General features: G+C 40.0%; 1 protein-coding gene across 4 annotated transcripts in view; it reads right to left on the reverse strand.

The window, feature by feature from the left end:
- The window catches only part of bltp3b (bridge-like lipid transfer protein family member 3B), a 32555-nt gene extending 18596 nt beyond the window's left edge, over positions 1-13959 (reverse strand). For 2 of the 4 annotated variants that reach the window (XM_013271196.3, XM_025899881.1), the window contains exons 1-4: positions 13543-13957; positions 3381-3543; positions 1719-1757; positions 544-635 (exon numbers count right to left, since the gene is read on the reverse strand). In XM_013271196.3, the coding sequence (XP_013126650.1) occupies positions 544-635; positions 1719-1757; positions 3381-3543; positions 13543-13586 (338 nt within the window). In that variant the 5' untranslated portion in view covers positions 13587-13957. Of the gene's footprint in view, positions 1-543; positions 636-1718; positions 1758-3380; positions 3544-13542 lie in introns of all 4 variants that reach the window. The other 2 variants (XR_002056846.2, XM_025899880.1) reach the window with 2 other exon arrangements.
- Positions 13960-16245: the final 2286 nt, after the last annotated feature.

Raw genomic sequence — 16245 nt, forward strand, 5'->3', positions numbered from 1 at the left:
GCCTGTCAGTCATTTGCATCTTTGTACAAACAAACACATTATCTAAATAACCCCCATGCTTTCTATTCATTAATTTTTAAAGATAAGCTTTATTGATCGCTCATAGCTGTACAACAGGCAAAGTAAATATTAGTCTTATCTCTGAACTTTGATTTGTGACTTTTATGATCAGAAATAAACTCCCATCCCATTGTTAACTTATAAAAATGACCCTTTTTTATACTAGAGGTTGAGTAATTAATATTTGCTAGAGAGGGAGGGTTCAGCTGCCCCTCAGAGTCATTTATGGTGGTGTATGGTGACACAACAGAACTGTTTTGAGTTAAAAAATCATTTTAAAAATATCTATTTTTAATTAGTTTTGATACTTTTTTGGCATTACTGGTCAGCACTGTGTGTATGGTACCTTCATTTACATTGAAAAGGCAAAAATAAAACAAACAAAAACTGGACTGTTGAACAGTTTGAAAGCACTTCATTGCTGCCTACACTGCTCAGCCAACTCATCCCAATGAGCATAACAGAAAGAACCAAAGAGCCCACCTCTGTCCTGATGCTGTTGCAATGGGAGACGGGCCATTGGGTGGACGAGGCTCATCGCAGGTACTCATCTCCATCACCACTTTATCCAAAGTCTGAAAGAACAGGCAAGTCAAAGACGAGAATATCATAGACATAGTAGCTCATCCGGCTCATTATCAAACACAGTTCAGAAGTATATTGGTTGTCTTGTCACGTCTTATCACTAATTGGTTGTACTGCACAATCTAATGAGAATGAAAATCCATTGAGAAAGACATATGACAAAATTGAGCATGTTTTGAGTGAAGACCATTAGGTGGTCGTTTATTTCAGTTTAGTTAAATTTTGAGCAGCACTATAGGCTGAGTGATTCTGTGATAAAGGTTTGGTAAGCTTAACCATGAGCCCAACAGTCCTCTGGCTGCATGAGCTAAAATATGCAAAATAAGCAAACAGCCTTACTTTCATATAGTCTTTGTCAACGTATTAAAATTTGCCAACCAAACAATCATCAGGAAGCAGTGGTGTGTATTTTATCAGGACAGAGATGTGAATGAAGTGCTGTTTTCGTACTTTGATGCCAGACCTGAATGTGTTAAATCTCGCCCCTGACAAAAAACAAACATAGTATGATATGAAAAAGCTCAAATTAACACTAAAACTAATGAACCATGAAGAGGAAATGCACAATAGAAAACACAAAAATGTTTCCTAGAGACCAAAAAGGTCACAACGCCCAGAGCTGAAGGCGTCTAAAGGTTTTGTGTAGGCAGGTGTACTGTGTGTTCTTGTTGCTGGTTTTCAGCGGCCCGTGTTCTGGGAATTGAAGCTACCTGGAGACTGGGAGTCTATAAACCCGACACCTGTGGCCTGCTCATTGAGGCGGAGGTCAGAGAAACACTGGCAGCCAGTGGAACAGACATAAACGAGCTTTCGGAAAAGTTCAGCACCAACATGAAGGCCAATTAACCGCATACTGAAGATAAAACAGGCTCAAGACGGGAACTAGAGGCTCTCGTACGTCATATGCTCAAGTGCGTCAAAGGAAAGCTTCAGCAGTGCTTTAGGAAGCTTACTAACACATTTTGTTTGCCATTTCCTTCTAATAAAGTGTATCATATATCCTGGACATTCACTTATTGATTTTAATCACAACAAGATTGTGTAAAAAAAACAAAAGTGGCACATCAACTTACCAAAGAGATCGGGTGAGTCTTCAACTTGGTCCATGGTATCTGTGGGTGAAAGCAGAGCAGCGTGTCAGCTTTGCAGGATTGCATGCTACACAGAACTCTAATCTTTACGTCACTCATTCAGATTTTTGGTTCACTGAAATGAAAAACGCAATTTCAATCAACAGGATGTACAAATCCAATTAAATACAACTAAACTGAAGTTAAAACAGCGAGCAGAGTAGAAAGGACAAAAACGTAATCAGTGAGTAGCATAGACTGACTGGCAGCTCATTCATCCATCTCCAGAGCGCCATTAATCCTCGACATGTAGCCTCCTGATTCAAGTCAAATTCAGTAAAAAGAGAAAAAGGAGCAAAATATAGCAAAAGAGATTAAATGCTTATGTTCGGTTTCAGGGTTTTTTGTTTTTTTTTTGTCACAGAGCGACTCCTTTTTGGGAGACGTCATAAATCAAGTAATGGGAAATGCTCGGGATTTGTGCCTCTAATTCAATTAAATCCATTTCATTTGCCTTCCCTCTGGTTTTCACAAAGACATCAGGGGGTGGTAGCTCATCTTTTAAGCCACTGAGGCAGAAACATCTACTACAGTATGTGAAGTTACAAATGAGTCTTTGCCCATCTAGATATCGATTGTGTAACTTTACTCAACAGGACCATTCAATGAAGCAACCTATATTTACTCTAATTTGTGTATTGCGGCCTTTTAAAGGGAAGAGGTGAATGTGTGAGGCTTACTGTCCCCGTAACAGGAAGATGCAAAGAACAGATGGGGATCTAACAAGTGAGGAAGTGAGATATGAATCTGCTTTCTGTTTTATTTAAAAAGCCAGTTTAATAGCAAACGCAAAAATACCCAGTGAGCTATGTTAAGGCTGTAGTGAAGGTTTCAATTCACCAGCTCCATTGTTCACTCAGAAATCATATTCCCCTTACACTGACCATAACTGATGTGACTTTTAGTGTAAAGACAAGGGAACATCGGTACATTGCATTTACAGCTGATCAGACATTAAAGTGGCAACCTTAAAGCGAATCAAAACATGAAGAAAAGGCTTGAAAAATTATGCTATGAGCTGAGGGTTCGGCTTTGTGAGGATAAGAGGAGAAGGTAGTCGGGTGGGGGAGGAAAGGCAGAGGTGGAAAATGGACCTTGGCCTGAATAAAAGTCCAGTCATGAAGAAAATTATACAGCTCCATTCACCGTTTCCAGGGTGTGTCAGAGGCTGCTCTCAGTCATGATACTTGGCTGATCATCATGACCAGAGTGTCAGACAGCTCCAGCAGAGAGTGCTTATGTAGTGCAAAGAGTCACTAGAGGTTACCAGTGTGCCTTCAACACTGGTATGACATGTTTTTAAGGCACACTGTTTGTATATACACAGAGTGTGTTTATGGAGTATTCTAGGTATCCTTGACTTGAGTGCAAAATCTGCTTTGCACATCTATTTAAATATGACTTATTAAAAAAGCACCACTGGAACCAGCATCATAACCCATGTCTCATTTTACAAATCAAATCTAATTTCCCCAAACCCAGTGTTCCCAGTCCTAATGTTCTCTATAAAAGCGTAAGGGTTGTTTCAATCTGAAGCCAAAGCTCTTCCCTAAGAGTCATCATTTCCAGTAAATAGGTGACAAATTGAACAACCCTGAGTCTCACCCTGATGGCAGCCTTGTTGCATTCCACACGATTGATGGCCAGCCAGGTGGGCAGGTCCAGCAGGCTCTGGAGCACCTCCTCATCGAGCTCCAGGTTGGTGAGCTGGCCCTCCCCTTTCAGTGTGCTCAGGTTGATTTTGTCTGGCGACAGGTTCTTAGCAAACCTACGGGACGCAGAAGAGAAGAGTCCAGCTTTGAGTCCAGATATATTTATAGAAACAGGCTGTAAACAAACCGACAGGCCAGCCAAGCAAATCCCAAGAGTAGTGCTTACGGTGTATTGGATGTCGATTGCAACACACAGACACAGACACACACACACACAAGCTTGTGGTTTTAAAAACAGTTTTAAATACAGAATAAATTATACTTAGAAACACTAAAAAAGCCCATAATTTAAGGTTGAGTTTAACATCCCAGGAACAGGAATGGAAAGATATACATCATAAAACCAAAGCTAGTGTCTGGAAAAGGTGTTTTCTACTTAACTGAAGCTGTATTTGTATTGCTTATACACTGCTCAATCTACTGATGATAAGCTCATAAACAGATGCTGAAAAAGAACAGGGGTCAGTCTAACACAGTAATATGTGTAATTAACACTGGACAAAGTGTACCCAGGCCTCATAGTCTCATACAATAAGGTGCACATTTATAAGTATTTGGCAGTGATTTTTATAACCTCTTTGCCATGCTGTATGCTGTATTGAATCAGTGAGTCCCTGTTTGCTTTTACACAAAGTAAAGACACTTAATCACACAAACTTGATGTCCATGACCTAAGTGTTTTCTGCTTCCATTCACAGTTTGAGTATTGGTTAATAGTTAGCAGAGTAGCCAAACACTGAGTAGATCATTGACGCAGAAATCTCTGTAGACCAATTCAGTACAACCTCCTTTAAAAGCTACTGTGATTTTATTGATTTCACATTCTTTATTTTGGCGTCGAGAGCTTCATGGCCTTCCCTGTACATTCCCAATTTTGGTCCGCATCACGTTTGAAGAATGCAGTGAAACCATGATAAAGCCCCACAAAAGCATTAGATCCTGGCCTGAAATTCATTTGAAATGGTACAAAAGAATAAATAAATGAAACCTGACTCATTGTTTTTAAACACATAAACAGGACATGAAGGTTTAATCTAGTTACTTCTCTAATCTCTTCTACTCCAGTGGGTCAGAGCTCAGATTTTCACAGCCAATACACACCGGTCGCCCTGCAATAACATGTCATTATCAAGGCTGCAACATCAGGAAAATGGAGATTTAGTGATTTACTATCCTGCTAACCAGCATGTAGACTGTGACGAAAGTGTGTAACTGCACTCATGACAAAAAACACATTTTCTATCCAAGACCGAAACAAAGGCAACAGTAGAGCTTAACAAATGCAATGAATGATGCTTTTTAGAAGGCCAAATAAAAAAAGTATACTCTAGATTTGCAAAGACTAGACCAAGGGAACCTTTAGTGGCTTCTAAAACAGTATCATATCCATAAAAGTGTCCGCCACAGTTTGGGGCGTCATAGCTAATACTATGAGGTCCAAAACTGGATCCCTGTGGAACACCTTTACTAATAGCATTATTATTAAACCGAAATTATTAAACAGAAACACCAGAAATAGATTTTCTTTCTGAGTTACAACAGAAAATAAATAAATAAATAAATAAATAAATAAAAACCAAAAAAACGTTTAACTGAGTGTAAACCAACTGAGCATAGATTCTACCAGAATGCCATGATCCACTGAATAACACGATATTATCCTAACATTTGTATAACAACACTGTTCAGTGAAGATACGTGCAGACTTACTTATGTTATTGTGGTATGATCTAAATCGTAATTGGTGTGATTGTTCTTTGTATTTATTGTCAATTTCACAAACAAATATTAATACATTTTGTTTTGAATCACTGTCATTCAGACTCCTGTTAATAGTTATTTTATATAAATAATATTCCTGGTTGGGATCAGGTTAAAAAAAATTATTACTGAAACTGTTTAGCACTAGAATAATACATCTATTGCTTTTTCAGCCCACCATAGTGCTTACTTAGTGGTATTTTTCTAGTGAGGTCAGCAGATGTGCCCGTCCTGAAATAACATTCGGTGTGGACGGCAAAGCTACCATTAAATCAGGTCAACACTAAACCCAACCAACACTGGAAACACTTGTTTTGATAGAGCCACCTCCTAATTCAAAGCAAGCTAATAAAATAACACAATCCGTACGTCTATGCTCAAGACATAGATATGTGACATCATATGTGACTCTACGAAGAAGCACAGCAATACTTGAGGAAAGGTTGACTACAGCAGAAAGGGGTGGATTCACTTGTGAGTTGTAGATTGATATGTGAATACACGTAAAACACCCTTAACCTCTGGGCAACAGCTTTCAATCATGAGGCCACTGCACAGGTCGCCTGGTGAGAGGCAATCCTGTCTCCAAACGACCACGGTCCAACCTGGACTAACTGCAATCACTCTCAGGCAGACTGGTTTGGAAACCATTGCCATCTAAAATATAAATACAGATTTGCACGATGCTGGAATCAATCTGAGCGAGTCAGATTGGCAAACAAATGCCCGTTTCAAAGCTATGAGGTTCTTGCTCTGAATGCAAGTAGTTAACGTGAAAATTTCTGTGCATGTAGATGCCAACAGATTTGCCATTTCCACAATTTTATTACAGTTTATCTTCGTATTATTGCAAATAGATTGCATGTAACTGAAAACTCAACCTCATTCAATTTCAAACTGTTAAAAGACTGATGGTAGAGTTGCTCCATGTTATTGCAGCTTTTTTGCCGTCGTCACACACCAAGGTACATTCAAAGATGGCAACTGGCTGAGTTTGTTCGCAGACCTTGTTGCCGTCCTTGTAGCATCAATTTCAAAGGTCGCTCGATTGCACATAGCTGCAATAATTTTGGTCGTGTGCAGTCTTCAACTACTGTTTTCCATAGTGTGAGTTCGGCATCCGCAGGTAACTGATTGTTGAATCAGTTTTTCAAAACAATAGTAAATGCTGAAAAACATAACAAGAGACCAAAATCAGGTTAGCCTAGCAAGAAGTATAAGAGTCAATTAAAAACCTGAAAGCAACTTCTTAAAGTCACAATGGTAAAGAAAGTCATGGAGAGCTCATGAGAGTCACGAAGAGCTCAAAAACTTGCACTCTCGGCTTTCCCAAAGTGATGCTGTATGATTATGCAACCATTAAGAAACTGGATAGTCATAAGAAGACAAAAGGTTTTGGTTTTTGTTCAGATGGTCTGTCTGGACCCAAACTATCAGGACACTCTGTCCAGTGATCACTGCTTTGTGATTCGGCAGCTCATGTTTGTAATGATTCAGTCAGTCAAAATCCAGTTCCTTTACACCCAACACCTTCTCCTGGCAGCACTGGATTCTTCTCGTATTCGCCATCCGTGTAAATTATTCAGCTGTGGAAGCACAAACTGAGCCTCGGCACAGCAGAATGAGTCCAAAAAATAAATGAATTAAAACTCTTACAAGCAAAACACAAACAATACAATGCACACATGGGCATACACATAGAAACAGTTTGTGTTTGAGAGATCGAGCGTCTTAGCCTTGTGACCAGTGAAATATTCATTTCTGCTGCTGATCAAGTATCAGCCAGCGAGCCAGCTAGTTTCCCCTCACTCTTTTGCACCTTATCTGGTATATCATCCTCAGTCGGGGCTTCCTCTTGCCTTCTTTCAACTCCATAAATAAATCATTACTGTGAGCAAATAAAATGCTGTTAATCAGCTGTCTAATATCAAGGCTACTAAAGCTAAATTAAGCAGGTAGATCCCAGTCAACAGCAAGAGGTAAAGGGTATTATGTTCACACACACTGTCATCTTTCCCTTTCATCTCTCCACACTAGAGTTCAGCCATTATTCCAGACAGCAGGTTCCAGGTCACCGGACCAGATCCAGGCCCATAAAGAGATTAGAGCAGGCTAATGGCTGCAGGCGGGGGTATCTGCCTCTCGAAAGGACACAATTAACCACTCAGCACAGCGCTAATTCCTGCAAAACTTAACCAGTTTCACATGACCCATTTGAAACGATTAGTAGCTGTCATGCCAAAAGATACATAAAGACTGACGCTACTTTTAAAAGCCTTAAAGCATTTAAAATTAATATTTTTTTAATATTAAAATGTGATCAAATGAAAGTGGCTGCACTACAGTGACTCTTGTACCATCTACCCCTCGGCTTTCCATTTGTAGTTTCTGCTCTGGTGCAGTCATGTTTGTCTCCCTCTCTCCTGCCATTCAGAATCTTACCCAAAGCTAATCTCACCTTCTGCTTCAAGGTTCACATTTAAGCAACATGCATCACTAAATTTTTCATCCTTCTTTTTCCATCTGCATGACTTTGTTGTTGTTCAGTAAACACCTGTTGCTAATAACTTCGCTATTTGTGAGTCATTTTGCTCAAACTCAGCTAATGATGTCTCCAACAGTACGCGGATCTTGCAACTTCCCCCACAACCACAAACCAAGAGCAGGCATTTGGCCCGCCACTCTGTATGCTTATGTCTGCGGATCTGGTCGATGGATACAGGTTTTTCCTACTCTCTGACGATGCATTTGAGGCGCACCCTGATGACATCAGTGCCAGAAAGAGAGGAGCTTGAGGGAAGATGGCCAGAATGACTCAGAGGACTACCAACTCTATTTTTGGTTTTGGTTTTTTTAGCAACAAAGACTGTGGCGACAAAGTGAGAAACAAAGAGACAAACAGAAAGAGGATAAAACAGGAAACAGAGGCGGCATCTTCAGGGCATTCCTGTGCAACCTAGAATTGCAGTTTACGGGAAGAGAAAGGGAAGTTCCTACATTTTTTGCTTGGCTCAACAAGAAAAATGGTGAACGTGAGCTTTAAATAGCCCTCTAAATCCTTCACTGGCCCATTCAGTGTAAACAGAAGAGCGGGTTGAGCCTGCTGGACTGATAACGCCTTTCATTAGGGTCAGTATTCCTCAACAGATAACCAGGCGCTGGATGTAATTAGAGCCCAATTAGGACAATAAGATGCTTCTGGTGAATGTGACTTGCTGGGATAATTTGACAAGTCACACATTAAATCACACTAAAGTGTTTCTCAAAGCCATCGGCTGGCACTATTAAAAGGAGGGCAGTAATCTGACTTAATTTAATGTAAAAGCTTCCCTAATATTGCATCAAGTATGAAAATATATTTTTAAAGCCATGCCAAAGATACGCTTTCAGGTCAGAGGAGTGCAGTGTGGGTTTGTGCAGCACACACAGGATCCTCTTCTTAATCAGTCGCTGTGGTCTCCAATCTTTACCCAATATTCACATTATATAGAGCCTTCCTGAGGATATTGCCTCTTACTGCCTGGCTTTAATAATTCGAGCTTGATTAAAGCTTGGAGTCATTAACGGTATCTGAAGGCTACAAGCCACGGTCTGTCGCATCTCATCGTCTTCTTTTATCTGTTCTGGGTCACAAAATTCTGATAGCAAAGGTTAACAGAAATGATTAAGCATTAGGCATCAGTCACTTGGCCTTAGCTAGCTGGATGACAACCTATATGATATGATAACCTGCAATTTACCGTATCAATATTTTTTAAAAACAAATGGCCCAAATTTGATTTACTAGAATACAAATAATTAATGACCTGATAATCAAAATCTTTCGTTACAGTCCTGCATTTGGTTGTATTTGTTTTGGGGTGGCCTAACTAAGTATTAGGGATTGGATGAGGAGCTTCTACATCATGATGGATCTGATTGGACCGTGAAAAGGAGGCAGATGAGGCGGTTTAAGCATCTAATCACAATGATTCTTTGGTGCATTCCTTTGTAGGTTTTCCAGCAGGGAGGGAGGAGACTCAAAGCTTACTGGAAAGACTGGCTTTCCAAGAGTGTCTCGGGATTCCCCAACAGGAACTGGAAAACATCTCTGGGGTGATGTTTGTGTGAAATACCCTGCTCAATCAGCTACACTGCAACTACAGAGGGATAATGATATTATTATCTAAAGGGGAAAATCTTTATCAATTCTTTACCAATTCTGTTTTCAAAGGCAGCTAGACTACAAGGTTTTAAGGATCACAGCATGTCTCATTATTGCAGTGTGCAAACATGACGCAGAGCGTAAAGCTGCACTGCTTTGAGTTTGACGTCAGTGTTTTGCAATGACCAACTGTCAAAAAGACATGCAAGTACTTAGAGAAGGAAGTGTTCAGCATGTTTCTCGATTCCCAATCGAAACCGCAACTTGACCTCAGTGAACGAAAATGGCTTAGTGAACGTAAATGTCTTGGCAAGAAAAAAGGCTAAAACAAAATAAGCATTTTCATTTGTTTTCACTCCTATTATATAAATCTTCAGAGATTTTGAAATCATTTGCAATATCTGATTAATATTTACACTTAGCAAAAACTTTAGAATTCAACTCATTAACATCAACTAATCGCATGGTAGCAACTCACTGCACTTTGGCATGCAAAAGATCACGATGGCCTACTAAAATTCAAACAAGAGCTTCAGAATGGGGAATAAAGGTGATGTCAGTGACTTTGAACGTGGTGTGTTTGTTTGCGTCAGACAGGCCGGTCTTGGTGCAAATCAAACTGCAAAGTCAACCTGAGTATTGTTCCCTTTATGACTACATCACAAAGCACAGGTCATCTCAAACTGGTTTCATGAAAATGACAATGAGTTCACTGTACTCAAATGAGCTCCACAGTCCCCAGATCTCAAACCAAAAGAGCACCTTTGGAACAGATCATGGATGTACAGTCAAAAAAAAAAAAAAATCAGCAACAGCTGTGTGATGCGATCATGACAACATGGACCAAAATCTCTGAGGAATGTTTCCAGCACCTTGTTGACTCTATGCCACAAAGAATCAAGGCAGTTCTGAAGACAACACCTTGGGTCCTACCTATTACTAGCAAGTGTGCCTAAAAAAGTGGGTGATGAGTGTATGTTCCCAGTAAGGCTTCGAGCATGCTACCAGTTGGACTTTTATTGCACGCCTGGAATTTTTGCCTGCTCTTCCTTTTTGAATTTGACATCAGGAGGTAGACCCTTTAATCCCACATACACAAACTCCTACTAAACGCCTCCACGCAAACACAACACAATGAAGGCAACCTGAAAAAGTTAGGCGAGTTTGTGTTGGCACAGCACGGCTTTGTGGAATATTTACGGCCCCGTGGAGGCAGCGAAAAGGTTAGCGTGAAGGAGAAAACAATCCACCAGCCCAGTTACACGGCAGCAGAGGATGCCAAGGCCCGGAGGGACCCTGGCCAAATGTCGCTCTATTGCACTCGCTGCACAAACACAACCTACACACTAAGCACTTCACAGCTACACACTGATGAGACACCCAAAGCGAGGTACTTAGTCATGACTCAGGCCCTAATAGCCTTCCCACCAGCAGAGGGAATAGTGGAGTGCATCACTATGGTGCATTATTACACAGCTACAGCAGAGGATGGGAAGATACTCGTGGTGATAAACACAGCAGAAGAAATGAATCCATTTCTCCCACTGCAATAGGCACTAAAACGCCAATGTATACTAGCGCACACATTTGTAAACAGAAGTTATAATCCACTGTGTTCAATTTCAGCTACCTAAATAAACCATCTTCTCTTTCCTGATTGAAAATGTATTAGATCAGATTCTTGGGGAATCCAAGTCATGATTCTAGATTCTCCGGATGTAAATTTTGCTGCTTACAATTAGTGGTAATGCTATATGACAGCCCTATGACATTCATAAGCATCCATTTAACTCAGTGATAATGATGTTATGACAGGAAGAGGTCAAAACACAGCAAAAAATATATAAAAAGTTGTTAAATGTGTCAAATCATATGCTTCTTTGAGGAGGACTGAATTCAAGACATGGAAACAAAGAAATCACAGACATTTTTTGATAGCTGGACAGACAAAAACAAGCCATTCAAAAACAAAACCTTGAGTTCTGGTATATTCTTTTGCCTGTTTTTTTTGCTATTCTTGGATATTTATTTGTATACTTAGTTAGGACAATAAACTAATAATGTCAAAGTCAGAATCAGATTAAGAGACTAAAGGTAGAAAATGGATAAAGAAAGTGAGGACATTTTTAAAAGGGTCACAAAAGGGTTAAAAGAATCAAATGTGCTAAGAAATGAAGAAGCAACAAAAGGAGGAAGACAAGAAATAAGGAAATGAACGCTCATTCATTAACTGGAACACCTGTAATTAAGCTCCTTTCCCAGCTCCATAATATTCCTTTATATGAGAATGTGACCTTTCACCTCACTGAGACAGCCTCTTTCAGGAGAAACATGGCGTCCCTACATCTGTATTTGTGTGTGTAACTGGATCTTGCCGCGTCTGGCTCTGAGCCAGTGTCGTGTCGATATCCAAAGCGCTCCGTAACGCAGACGAGCAAACACCTTGTTGTCAAATCACCCCCGGGGGCTACCTGAGTTCGACCTTCTGTGAAACACTTTATCGACTAAACACTTTCACATTAGGGCAAAACAGTGACGCCGGCAGCTCAGCCAGTGCTCTCTCAGCATTCACGAACTCATTCTTGGGCATGAAAAGTTAAACACAAAGCTTCTTCTAACAGATCGCATCGTGAAAACTGGGCTCTTTCAACTAGTTTAATATGTCATGCATGCCTCAGTGCACTTGTCCTGCCCAGAGGAGGAACGGTCACTGCAGACGTCTTGATCAGTGAACTGTGAAGATGTGATGCTGGCTCACCGTGACAGTCCTAGTCACAGACAGTATTTGAGAGAGGAATGTCCTCTGCAACAGTTAAGCTGTTGACACCCACAACATAAACTGCAGCTGTAAGCACACAGATAATGATGGTGATAAAGCAGAGAGAGCCTATGCAAAATCACAGCCTGCTGTAGCCAAACTCGTGCAGTAGAGCATTTAGGGCCATCCTGCTCTGGTATTCTGACACCGGCACCTCGATCGTGACATCACCAAATTAAAAGATGCAGGACTGGTCGACTGTCTTCTTCCGCTCAGCAACAGACCAATCAGCCCAGGACAAAAAAAAAAAAAAAAAGGATGGCAAGCCAAAAGACATATGACATCACGCCTCCTCCAGTCATTTCCTGTCAAAGTAGATGCTAATTTTTTGCTGACAGCATGCACAGTCATGTGTACATGCTCTTATCTCAACAACACCACGTATGGGGATGCAGAAGGACGTGCCACTAATAAGTAGTGTGCAGCAGATCATTTTAATTTTTAACTGCAGCACTGTGCAAGAACATCAAGGGCACAGCAATAACAAATGCTGATATAATCCACACTGTCACAAATTCATCAGAGTTTCAACAAAGGTTTCTATCAGTAAGGAAAATCACCTCACTGCTTTTTCTTTCTTTCCAAGAACCAGTCCACCTGCATGCTTATAGGGTTTTCATGACTTACTCATCAGTGATCTGGATTAGAAATGTGACAGCTGAACGCTACTACATCATTACTATTCCATGACGTTTGGAGAGGCATTAAAGGGCAACATAGATATAATATGGTGGGGTGTTTAACAGTGACGCAAAATGCTGTTAAATATATTGAATTAGGAGGCAGGATAATATATTTCACTTTCTAAATGACCTTATCTTGTGTAATAGGACGATAGGGGAGCACAAAGGCGAAAAGTGCCAGATAAAAGGGGTTTAAACCCATGTAAACAAACCTGTACCCTGCACCTGTCTTCCCATTACTATATTGACTGTATGCCCACTAGCTACCTTCTAGGCAGTCGCTGAAGGTTAAGCTACCTTGAGGTGAACGCTGAGATTGTTGATTTTAACAATCTAACTCAACCACACGACTGGTTCAACCTGACTTAGCAAGTGTCTGGAGGATTAGCAGCTCGCGTGGTGCTAGCACACTTAGCTGGGTAGCCACGTCTCAGGTCCTGTGAGGGTTACCAACTCAAAAACGCACAGTGACAGTCAACGGAGGAACGTGTTAAATTACAGGACATCCTTCATCTATGTGCGGCAAGCGTAAACTAATTAAAGTGAGGTTTTTGTGGTTGCTAGCTAACGCCTGTGACAGCTTGATCCATCCGTCGTCGCTTTATTTCCACTCCCTGTCTGCTAGCGTTAACCTCGGCTCATCACTGACCTGGAGAGATGCTTCAGGATCTGCTTCTTGATGAGCCCCGCCATGGTTGCGCAAATCCGATATCCGAGCCTCCGCCGCCGGGTGTCACAGCTAGCTGGCTAGCCTAACCGCTAGCTTTTCCCACTCGAGGTTTAAACTCACAGCTCACAGCCTGATCCCTTCGTCCGCGTTCATGTTAGCGGCGTTCCCGCTTTATTCTCTGGGAGATGAGGGACGAGATGGGCGGAGAGATGGCATTTCGGACGTCCGAGTGACAGACGAGCTCGGAGACAAAGCATATCGCGTTAGGCCATTTCACGCAAGTATACCGACAGAGATCTGAAACGGTCCGGATCACTGCAATATCTCACACCGTACACCTGGACGGAGCGGCGTCTGTTGTCACGGCGTCTGGGCGGGGACTAATGCGGGGTTCACAGTCTGCTAGGAAATTACGCACAGCGGGTAAGTCCCAGTGTTACAAGTGTTAACGTTTTAGAGTATATAAAAATGTCTTCTTTATGATTTTATAATTTCATCTGAAATAGGGCTTGTTAAACTATATTAAAAGTATATGCTGATCAAGCCAACACTTCAATCTCGAATAATAAACGTTTTGGACTTACTTTCACTGTCATATCTACATTTTCTAAAATGTAACTTTATTCTGAAAATCTATTTTACGATAGTTTTTATAAAACAAACAAGTATTATCTTTTTATTTTGTTGTTATTCTGTTTTATTATGTTTTTTCTTTCAGAATTTTTAAAGGCATGATCTATTTGTAAGGAAGATGTAATTTCAATTCATGTCTTTAAAATTAAAAATTCATTTTAATGAAAGTGGTTTATCCATTTATTTATTCAATTTCATTTTTTCAATTAACGTCGAAGATATAAATGAAGACATTTATCAAATTACTTTATTTTGATTACTAAACTAAACTAAAAACAGAACACAGAAAAAACAGGTTAAAGGGTGGAGAGCAGAGAAACGGCGGACAAGACGTAACAGGGGTGACATCACACTAGTGAGAGCTTTTCCATTCATTAGATGAAAAGAAGTCCTCCAACCTCATTTCCAGTTATCCATACTCCGTTTAAGACCATTATAATCCTGTTAAGGTGTAAAAATTTCTAATATATATTAACTAAAAGTAGGGCTAATAACCATAACAATAACCACTATTAGTCATTTTAGAAATTGAATGTATAATCCAGGAGCTTTTTAACTTTTACATGGACACCTGTATTAACCTTTGGGTTTGGTAACAAGAGCATGCAAAACTTTTTAAATGAAATAAAGATTTTCGTGATAAATTAACCTTTTCCTCATTTTGCATAATTTATACCACGTGACATCTGTCCACTGTTTGAATTTAGCTATTTATATTCATATTTAAGAGACAGCTACAAAACTTATCAACCAGCTATAAAGGCACTATTGGGTCCTCTAGATGACGAAATATCATTTTCACTTTTATTAACTTTCTCTTTTTTTTAAACTTTATAATTAAAAACGTCAGACCATTAAACAGCATTGCTTTTTAGTAGAAGTAGAGGACTGAAAGTGCCGAACTGGCCTGCCTGCAGTCCACAGCTTTAAATAGCTGAAAACATTTAAGCATCATGAAACAAAAAAAAAAAAATGCAAAAAGAAGACAATGCAAATGCAAAAAGTGACACTGTGACTTGTTTTAACAGTCTTAATAGTCTAAACTTGTTGCACATTTGAGTTTAATACACAATTATTATTCAGTACAGTTTAAAGGAACAAATCAAGGTGTGAACTGGATCACTTCTAAGCTCTCCCTCTGGAATAAAACAGGGGAGTAACTCATTCCACTTTTTAAGTTTATAGTTTTTTTTCACATATACATGTTAACATTTTTATCATCTTCTGACTTAGTATTTCCCTTTTCCTTCCTTTTATTGGTAATTTTGTTGTACTTTTCTATATGCAAAACTGTTATGTTGCACATCTCTGCTGAATAAAACATTTAGGGAAACATAGACAGTTGCATTTAATGAAATTTAATTTAATTTAATACGAACGTCAATAATTTCATCAGTCTTCTGTACGTGCAGTGCTCTCATGTATAGAACAATGCTTGTTCTCCTGTGTATCTGCTGCAAGTAATGAAGAAGGTGGTTTTGACTTTAAACGCTCTCTTAGCGACATCTAGTGTTCAAAACGAGGATGTGACCATTTCGTCGTTTTTTACGTCTTTTTTAAAGAAAAAGGGCAGAAAAGGACTAATATTCTGTCTCAGAACGTGTTCTTTGTGTGGTTTAAAGAACAAAATCCAGAAATAAAATAAAAGTCTATCAGTAAAGATGCAGATTAGAAAGCCCTAAAGAATAAAATGACAACATTATTAAAAATATACAATGAATGAATACTTAACGATGCCACAAAGACCACTGAACTGTTGGCACTGAAATTAAACTTCAAACGTAATCTCCAGACTTAGCACACGATAGTGAGGGGATTTTGGTGCCACAACTGTGATTCATTCACCTTTATAATGCGTTTACTGACTGTGACAGTTGCACACGGACTCTGTGACTTTTCTGATGTCTCTCCTCTGCGTGAACGTGTACAGTACGTGATTTGCTGCCGTGCCAAAACTTCAGCTGCCACGTATGAAAGGAGGAGCAAACTGGAAGGGAAGAAAGTGCCCCTCCCTGCGCTGCTCTGCTTCACTGAGCTGTGTGCAGAAAG

Source organism: Oreochromis niloticus, linkage group LG17 (genome assembly GCF_001858045.2).
Source record: "Oreochromis niloticus isolate F11D_XX linkage group LG17, O_niloticus_UMD_NMBU, whole genome shotgun sequence".
NCBI classification, from domain to species: Eukaryota; Metazoa; Chordata; class Actinopteri; order Cichliformes; family Cichlidae; genus Oreochromis; species Oreochromis niloticus.